The sequence below is a fragment of the Poecilia formosa genome, unplaced genomic scaffold (assembly GCF_000485575.1).
Source record: "Poecilia formosa unplaced genomic scaffold, Poecilia_formosa-5.1.2 Scaffold19, whole genome shotgun sequence".
Taxonomy (NCBI): domain Eukaryota; kingdom Metazoa; phylum Chordata; class Actinopteri; order Cyprinodontiformes; family Poeciliidae; genus Poecilia; species Poecilia formosa.
This window is the reverse complement of record NW_006799958.1, coordinates 1,866,389-1,875,577: the sequence shown is the minus strand read 5'-3', so window position 1 is coordinate 1,875,577 and position 9,189 is coordinate 1,866,389. Positions and strand designations below refer to the sequence as shown.

Genomic DNA, 9,189 nt, shown 5'->3' with positions numbered 1-9,189 from the left:
ACTTCTCTGTCTGGCAAAAATTTGAGTCACACTCAGCTATATTCTCTTCTGTGACTTGAGAGGGATGAGGCTACCTCTCGCTAGCTGCTAATGTACCTTTAACTAGCTTTTTTTTCGCCTATTTATTGTGTGACAGATGGGTAAGTTTGTACATTACTGTGAAGCTTAAGGCCATAAATTCATTTCATAATAGTCTTAAATTTGAGTTAGTAAAACCTGCAGAGACCCTGGTTCCATTCAATAAACTCAGGTATTACTTTCTTTCCACTTCATAACTTTTTACTTCTTTGTGTTGCATAAAGTCGGAATAAACATGTTGGTGCAAAATTAGCAACACTGAAGTGGTGCCATTAGTTTTGCTGGACACTAAAAATAACCCCAAAAAAACCAGTGATGTGATTCAGTTTTTCCACATCAAACATTTTTCTCCTCCTTCAGACATTCCTTAACATGTTTGTGGACAGCAGCCAAGACGCCCGCAGACGTTCCGTCAACGAAGACGACAACCCTCCCTCCCCTGTGGGCGTCGACGTAATGGACAGCCTGATGAACCAGCTGCAGGCTCAGCAGCAGCCCCAGACCATGAGAGGTGGCGCCGGAGGCGTATACCCCCCTCTTACGTCGCCGCCACCAAATTATCTCGCCAACGTTACTCCGTCGCCCTCCATGATGCCCACACAGTCGCCAGGTAACGGTACATCGTAATTCCCTCTCATACTTGTGAGTGTGGAGGTCTCGTTCCGTTTGTGTCGTCTCATCTCATCTCATTCAGACATCTTGTTCTAAATGATGAATTTTTAGTTTGACTCTCATGTCGTCATGGTCACCGACATATTTGTTACCGGAGCAAATCATCTGAGAGCTTCTGCTGCCACGTGTGCCCTTTTTAGTTGATGAAACTACAAGACCATTTGTGTTTCTCATGCAACATGTGCTCACAGAAAAAAAAAGCATGTGTTCAGCCATGTTCCCTCCCTCCATTGGTCTCCATCTCAGCCCTCTTGCCAGACGCTACGGCCTCTCCGTCCAGCTTTAGCTTGTATGCTCACGAGTGATTGCGGGTGTGTGTGAGAGGAGCAGAGTCTTATGAGCCATTTGACGCATGTGTGTGTGTATGTGTGTGTGTATATATGCAGGGAACATCCATGCCTCTGGCTCCCCTAGCGGAGCTTTGAGGGCGCCCTCTCCTTTTGGCCCCACCCCGTCTCCGTCGTCCCTGGGCATAGCCATGGGCCAGACCAGCTTTGCCAGTCCCCACGGTAAGCAGCAGGGAGGGCCATAAATGCTGGTCCCTGCTGGGCGAGGGGCTTGAACAGGCCGAAGCGAACATGACCGAGCCTTTTGTGCGCTGCAAACATTTAAGACTTGTAAAGCCAGGGCACGCAGTGGTGTGTTTATGACTGTGATTGTTATGTTTAGTGACTGATTATTGGCTCTCTTCTATCTAGGTCCTCTGGACCCCAGCTCTCCTTACACCATGGTGTCTCCCAGCCACAGGGGCCAGTGGCCAGGCTCACCCCAGGTTTCAGGGCCTTCTCCTGGGGCCAGAATCCCCGGCATGTCCCCCGGTAATCCTTCGCTGCACTCGCCTATTCCCGACCCCAACTCTCCACGTGCTGGGAGCGGTAAGTACCGCTTTCTCATTACTAATACTAACTCTATTAGGGCTGCATAATATATCTTAAATGCACAACTTTTGCAATATTAGTCTGTGCAGTGATGCATATTTAAAGGACTAGTGCAATGTTTGTTGGTTATAATATTCACACGTTTCATGCTAAAAATACTCTCAGCCTCACTGCAGGAAATACCCACACATAAAGAGGATGATGCCAGAGATGATAAAATCATAGAGCGTTGGCAGCAGCATCATGACATTTGAGGGAGAAATGAGTGAGGACTCTATATTTATTGCAAATGAAATTGCCATCAAAGTATTTTAAAGTAAATACCACCATGACGTATTTTCTAATGTCGTGAGGAACAAAATTTAATGGCCAGTTATCAATTTTAAGTTTTTGCAAAGTTCTGATCTGCAAATAGCAGGTTTTTCCGATTCTTTTTTTTTTTATTATATGAACTATAAGTTCATTGCCTTCCCTGTGTGTGACAGACCTAATATTGTCTGACACACAGGGGGAAAAAAAATCCTTAATAAACAGACTGAAGGATGAGCAGTGCAACATCCTTCAGTACAACAGAACTGTCACTTAGATCAGATTTAAGTATATTAAATTCTGTGTTTTTCTGCCTTTTCAAAATCCCCTGTTTTTTTTTTTTCTATCTTTGCCTTAGGTTCCCAAGTCATGCCTACCAGTATGCCTCCTCCCCGAAAGCTACCTCAGCGCCCCTGGGCTGCATCCATCCCCACCATCCTCTCCCACAACGCCTTACACGTGCTCCTGCTCCCCTCACCTACCCCCTGCATGGTACCCGGCCTGGCAGGAAGCTATCTCTGCTCGCCACTGGAGCGCTTTCTGGGTTCCGTTATCATGAGGCGACACCTACAGAGGATCATCCAGCAGGAGGCGACGGTGAGTGTCTCGTCAGTAATCGGTTGTTTGCTTCTTGCGTTTAATTTGAGTGTTTTCAGTGCAATCACCTGCCGTGTCGCATCTGCTCCAGCTATCGATCGTGAACTCCAACGAGCCAGGCGTGATCATGTTCAAGACGGACGTCCTGAAGTGCCGAGTGGCTCTCAATCCAAAGAACTATCAGACTCTGCAACTCAAAGTTACCCCAGAAAACGCAGGGCCCTGGTCCCAGGAGGAGCTTCAGGTGCTGGAGAGGTTCTTCGAGACCCGGGTAAGTGAAAACACCAGTCAACACCTAAAATGACACACCTCCACTTTGTTTTATCCCAACAATCCTTCTTCCTTTAACTTTCTCTTGTCAGGTCGCTGGTCCTCCCTTTAAATTCAACACTCTGAGTGCCTTCACGAAACTGCTCGGGGCTCCCACTAATGTTCTTAGAGACTGTGTGCGCATCATGAAGCTTGAGCTGGTGTGTAGCTTTCACTTCTGCTTTAAAGGCTTTTTTTTTGTTGTCTTATTAGTGAATTCTTTACTGTAAAAGATGTAAATATCTCAATTTCCAGTCAGCATTTTTATTAGCTATACGAAGATTCCAAAACGGCTTTCAAAACCCATTTTCTGCCCTTACCGTCACATTAGAGCTTTATTAATTTCTGCTTGAAGCAGAAGCGAAGTCGCACTGTGTGAGTTGTGACCAATTTATGTCTAATAATTTGGAAAAATTTGGCATTTCAAGTTTCCTACTAGCCATTCTTCGGTCAGGAATGCTCTCACCGAAAATCATCCAGCTCCAACCAACACACGTTTTTTTCTGTGCATCTCTAGTTGGGCTTGACTAAAATATTTCTCTCGCCAGTTCCCTGACCAGGCTGGACAGCTCAAGTGGAATGTCCAGTTCTGTCTCACCATCCCTCCCAGTGCGCCCCCCATCGCTCCTCCTGGGACCATCGCTGTGGTGCTCAAGGCCAAAATGCTTTTTTTTGTAAGTTGCACTCCTACCTCAGTAGTACATTGCAGACCTCTAAATATTTGCAGGAGCCTGACTGTGTGTGTGCGTTTGGTCGTTTTCATCTCACAGCTGCAGCTCACCCAGCGCATCCCGGTGCCCCAGGACCCCGTGAGCATCATTGTTCCCATCGTGTACGACATGGCCACGGGCCTCACTCAGCAGGCCGATATTCCCAGGCAGCACAGCTCCTCTGGAGCCGCAGCGCTTCTGGTCTCTAATATCCTAAAGAGGTTCAACGAGCTGCACCCTTCCAGGCAGGGTAAGACTCCATAACAAGCTCCCCCGTAATCTAAATATCGACTCCGATTCTGACTTTACGGGAGTCGACCTTTCTAACGCTCTTGTCTTTCAGGTGAGTGCACCATATTTGCATCCGTTCAAGAGCTGATGGCCAGCCTGACGCTTCCCCCAAGCACTCGACAGTAACCCTTTCAGACTTTTTATCCTGAATCTGAACTGGAGTCGCCTGAGATTGAAGTCCAGAGCTGACGTGACAAAAAAAACAAAAAAGAGGAAAAGCGGTCGTCTGAATCCAGCATGCCATCTCTCTAAAAAAAAAAAAAAAAAAAGAAGAGGAAAAGCGGTCGTCTGAATCCAGCATGCCATCTCTCTTCGGCTGAAAACTTTGACTTCGAATGAAATCAGTGCTGAATGCAAAGGAAACAAAATATAAATGTGTTATTTTTGTCCTCCAGGCACTTGTAAGCAAAATTATCTATTGAAAATTAAGATTGTTTACAAAAATATGTATATTGATGTAAATTTTGCTTGTCAGAAAGAAAATCAGGTGAGAGTTTTTGCGAGATTTCTTTTTCTTATGTCTATTATTATAGTTTTCAGGGGATAGATTCCTTAGCACACTATTTAATGATCTTCTTGCCTTTTGTTTTGTCAGTATCTGCTTTTCTTTTTTTATTTGAATTTTTCATTTTCTATACTCTAAAACTGTGATAAACTTTATAAGCCAGTTGTATTTTACTAAGAACCATTCTGAGTCCTGATTGAAGGATTTGGAGACATGCTGTCTGACTTTGCTATTTAATAAACAAAGCCCCGTGTTGGTTTGTGCTTTAAGGATCTTCCATTCAGCGATGACTGTTGAAGTGCTCACTCTCCTCAGAGCTGACTTCTTAGAAAAAAATATTCCCTCTCAATGCCTCACTAGAGAGGAAGCTCATTTCAGCAGGGATCTCCTTCTTTTGGTGTGTTTCTCTTCAACGTAGATGAGGTTGGATTGTAATTGGGGGAATTAGTCCATAATAAAAACATAAATTGGTCTAATGACACTTTTAAACATTACAAATGATTATCTGCTTTTCATACAATAATTTAAGAAAACAGAGCATAGTTGTAGGTTTTTTAAGTCTGTGGTAAATATTTTATGTTTAAGTTAATTATCTGTAAAATATCAATGCACTTATTTTCCATTACAAAAATATACATAGGTTTTGATGTATGGATTTCCTATTTCTGCCTCCTGTGAAGGAAAAAAAAAAAAGTAAAATCACAGATAAATCATATAGTACCATCACCAGGATATATCATGGTTCCCCAAATCAACACTGACTGTAAATATATTGAATCTCAATTCATTTTGTGCCTCTCGACTCTTCCTCCAGACTGAGAAAACATGATTTTAAATATTTGTCTCACCCCTTTCTACTCCCGCCCTGGGCAACTGCCCTTGCACCCCATTTCGAAAACCGACACTGCTTGTGAATGTCTCTTCTACTCTAAAATTGACTTTGTTGTTCATGCATCTTTTTTGGTGGCACTTGACTTTTTTTCTTCCACTAAACCTTCCGTCAACACCCAACTTTAGCAAAAACATTTTTGTGACTTAACCAATGACTGTCATCTGGACAACTGTCACATCAGCAGCCTTCCCTATGATTGAACATTTTAGAACGTTTGCTAAATATTGGCTTTTTATTTATTGCAGCCACAGTCATCAAAATGAACAAACACGTGATATACATCACTGTGCAGTTGTTCAATCACATCATTTTTTTAAATAATATTCTAGTTTATTGAGGTAAACAATAAACTGGAATTTATTATTTACCTGCGATAGCTTTAAGGTTCCTTTCCTGACTGCGATGCTCTGATCCCCAACCTTAAAGCATGACATCATCTCCCCAGTCTGCGTGGGGCTGGCGTTCACTGAAACCGGCCCTGAATTCACTGACAGCAGGCGTCCGCATTTCGTCATTGTTTTGTTTTGCTTCAATCTATTCGAAACCGCATGGAAACACCGGGAATAAAGGATGTTTCGCCACGCTGCGACGTTTAGTCGTTGTCATCTGCGAGAAGAAGACGACGACTTTCTGAATGAACAACCGGTGTTCATTTACCCGCCCGAGCCTTTGGCACTCGAACGCACCACTCGCTGTGGATACCGCCGGGAAAATGCGTTAAACTAAATAGAAACGTTAGTCGTCTGCTGTCCCGTTGTTGCTCGTACAAGCCGCTTCTTATGGCTTTTACCAGCAGGGCGACATAAGGAGCCTCATCACGTCACATCCCGGTTAGACATGGCAGTCAGCACAACGGAGCCGCTCTGTCAGCCCTCCGTCTATCATGAAGATTTTAAAGGTAAGACTCTGCTTTATATCTGATCTCAGTGTAATATGTGGAAGAATTATAATTGAGTGTGGTAGAACTTCGTCCTACAGGCTTTGTCTGCTTCCCCAAAAACCTGACCACTCCCCTCCTGTCATCATCAAGCACCCCATAGAGGGTTGATGCATGGTCCCAGGCTTTGGTGACACCTCCCTGTGAAGCTTTACAAAGGAGTAGATGGTTAAAATAAAATAACAATAATAATAAAAAAGTAAAATAAGAAAATGTGCTGATGTGGTTTGGTTTGGTGTGGTCAGTGGAGCTGCAGGTGAGGCGACCTCTGATGCCTGTTCGACTGAGTCCTGAGCAGGTGGGGCTGGAGATGCTGTGTCTCTGTGGGCAACTGGACCTCCTCATCAGGGCGCAGATGCAACAGGTAGGCTGACCTCTGACAAACAAAAACAAACAAACACACACTTAAACTAAACTGCCAGACTTCTATGAAGTAAAAAAGGGACAGCATGATAAATAATTTGATCAAACTGTAAAACTGATTGCAAGGAAATCTGTAAAAACAAAAGAAAAGAATAAAATGTCACAATAAGCTTGGTATACATGTGTGAACACCATGAAATAGTTTGTTGAGCCGCTTTCTTTGTCTTGCAAAGGTTCTCCAAATATAAATGTCACATCAAAGGTAGAACAGGTTTTAAAGTATTTATCTGTGTCAATGTTTTTACATTAAATTGTAATCATTATTATTGTTTTGATTTTTTTAAAGATATTTTTACAATGTAAAGACTTTTGAGACTGTCAACTGCACATATGTGACATGCAATATCTCACACCTTCATCTGTAAAATTAGAGTAATCGTATCATCATAGTTCATATAGAATAAATTGGTTTTATGTGTGGTTTTCTTACACGTGAAGCTTAATTCTGGTTTTCAAATGTCCAGTTCCAGGAGCAGTTGGGTCAAGGCTGCAGCCCTGAAGAGTCGGACACCTTTCAGACCCAAGGTATGATGCCAACAAACCGTCGTGGGATCATTCTAGCTTCGCTAAACTCTCTGTATTTAATGTGTTTCTTCTCTACCCTCCCAGGATCAGAGATTCTTGACCAAATGCTGCAGTGCCTTGAACATCTACCAAAGCCTATGCCACAGCTAGAGGTATCACACCTAACGTTAAATATTTGATTTTTCTTAGCACGGATTCAATTCTCACGTGTTTGCTCAGGACTACCTGGACATGGTGGGTCTGTCTGCCATGTTTCCTCGTGTCGAGGTCTTCCTTATTCAAGGCAGCCCTGTTGATATGCTGGACCGGCCACTGATGGATGGTAAGAACATTTAAATCATTCCCGACCAACAAAAACAGAGCACTAAGTTATGTCTTTGCACTCCCTGGTGGCCTCATTGTCTCATCTTCCTAATATTTTCTATAAGAGTACAGTAACATAAAATGACTTCCACAATGACTATCGCTTTAAGGAAGCATCTTCGATGTTCACATGAAGCATCCTCAATGTTCACAAAAATGATTCAACAACCTCCTTCTTTCCAAAAGATGTTTTAAGCAAAAAAAGTCACTTTTGGTAAAAAAAAGAAAAAAAAAAAAAAAAGAATAAATAAATACTTGGGCCATCATTTTAGGAAGGTGACTATATCCTCTCCATCCAGCCTGACTGAACTTGAGCTTTAATTTTGCAATCCAGGTTGGGGACCATTTTACATTTCAGGAGTATTAAAAAACACATGCACATCGTTCTTTTCCAATTTTTTTGTTTGCAAAAGTCATGTATCATTTGCCATCGTCCTCATAATTATCTGCTGCTTTTTGCTGGCTTGTCACAGAAAATCTCATTGATAAAACACTGAAAGTTGTGATTACAGCGTAGAAAAAAAAAAAAAGTTAAAAAGTTCAATTTGTGCTCATACCGCGCTTCCTGTTGCTGTTCTGCTGCCGGCACCAACCTCCGCTTCTGTTCGTGCTACAGAATACTTCTTTCACGTCGCCAAACTGAACCAGCTGCTGGTGCTGAGTCAGCAGCTGGAGGAGGACATCAGGCACCTGGGTAGTCATAAATACATAGCCCACCAGCTCTCAGTTATATATGTAAGTGGGGTGAATCTGTCTTCTGCTTTCTTTGAATTGATTCCTCTCCAGTCTTCCAAACCGTTCTGCCTGTTTCCTTAACGTGTCTCTCTCTTTTTCTTTACTTCTGAAGCAAGTCATCAGCTCTTTCAAGGGAATCCAGGTCTTTTCAGAAATAAAGAAGGACATTGAGACCAACTTCAAACAGATGAAGCAGTCTCTGGTGGCGGAGGAAGGCTGCAGGCATGAGCCTCAGCTGACAGCTCATTACATCAGCTGGTGAGTTCCAGCCTTCGAGAAGACTATGATTAATCCGCGGACAATCTGATTAAGAGGCCATACTCTGTTCCCTCTTGTAGGATATTGGAAATAACGAAAGGCCTGACGTCGCTGGTTCTGTCGCTGCCAGAGGAGCTGACAGAGGACCTTCATCAGGCCTTCACCTTTGTGTCTCAGTTCTTGTCCTAGAAGCAGAGTCACCCCCGCAAGCATCCCGGTAACTCCAGTAAGGATCCGGCTACTAACTGAACCGAACCACGACTGACTTTTAAAAAAGGTGCTATTCCGTTTGATTCAACTCAACAACTGGACAGCCTAGCTTACTTGGAGATTTTTTGTTATTTTGTCGTTCTCGTGTTGGGGACTGAATGACAAGCTTGATGAAGCCACCCTTGCACTACTGTAATTACCAACTTAATTTTTTTTAAATACCATGGAAGAATAAAATTCATTAAAATGAATCTACGACTTGGGTCAAATGTTTTGGGTATCCTTCCACAAGCTGCACTCTAGCTAATTTTGTAATAGTTTGAATTATGATCCACTCTTTTGGACAAAACTGCTCTAATTGTTTTCACGCGTCTTTTTGGATATCAACACATAATTAAAGAGATAAACAAAACACTTAACGTATTTGCATAAACATACATCATTTCTTTGTTAGTTTTTAAAAAAAATCTGCTTTATTTAATGGCCAAATGTTGTTC

The 9,189-nt window shown here is 42.7% G+C and overlaps 2 protein-coding genes across 5 annotated transcripts in view; both read left to right on the top strand.

Moving 5' to 3' along the window:
* med14 (mediator complex subunit 14) overlaps positions 1–4,618 on the top strand; it is a 14,254-nt gene extending 9,636 nt beyond the window's left edge. The window contains exons 21-29 of one of the 3 annotated variants that reach the window (XM_016669021.1): positions 439–688; positions 1,137–1,259; positions 1,449–1,625; positions 2,296–2,534; positions 2,626–2,805; positions 2,897–3,004; positions 3,392–3,517; positions 3,614–3,803; positions 3,897–4,618. In XM_016669021.1, the coding sequence (XP_016524507.1) occupies positions 439–688; positions 1,137–1,259; positions 1,449–1,625; positions 2,296–2,534; positions 2,626–2,805; positions 2,897–3,004; positions 3,392–3,517; positions 3,614–3,803; positions 3,897–3,970 (1,467 nt within the window). In that variant the 3' untranslated portion in view covers positions 3,971–4,618. Of the gene's footprint in view, positions 1–438; positions 689–1,136; positions 1,260–1,448; positions 1,626–2,295; positions 2,535–2,625; positions 2,806–2,896; positions 3,005–3,391; positions 3,525–3,613; positions 3,804–3,896 lie in introns of all 3 variants that reach the window. The other 2 variants (XM_016669022.1, XM_007547207.2) reach the window with 2 other exon arrangements.
* Positions 4,619–5,658: 1,040 nt separating this feature from the next.
* On the top strand, positions 5,659–8,943 carry LOC103134764 (uncharacterized). 2 transcript variants are annotated; one of them, XM_007547204.2, is made up of 8 exons: positions 5,659–6,139; positions 6,424–6,542; positions 7,066–7,126; positions 7,211–7,278; positions 7,346–7,448; positions 8,106–8,224; positions 8,337–8,482; positions 8,563–8,943. In XM_007547204.2, the coding sequence occupies exons 1-8, from the start codon at positions 6,079–6,081 to the stop codon at positions 8,669–8,671; spliced, it is 786 nt and encodes a 261-aa protein (XP_007547266.1). In that variant the 5' UTR covers positions 5,659–6,078; the 3' UTR covers positions 8,672–8,943. The 2 variants fall into 2 exon arrangements, with proteins under 2 accessions (XP_007547266.1, XP_016524509.1); XM_016669023.1 differs by having other exon boundaries at positions 5,659–6,346.
* The last annotated feature ends 246 nt before the right edge of the window (positions 8,944–9,189 follow it).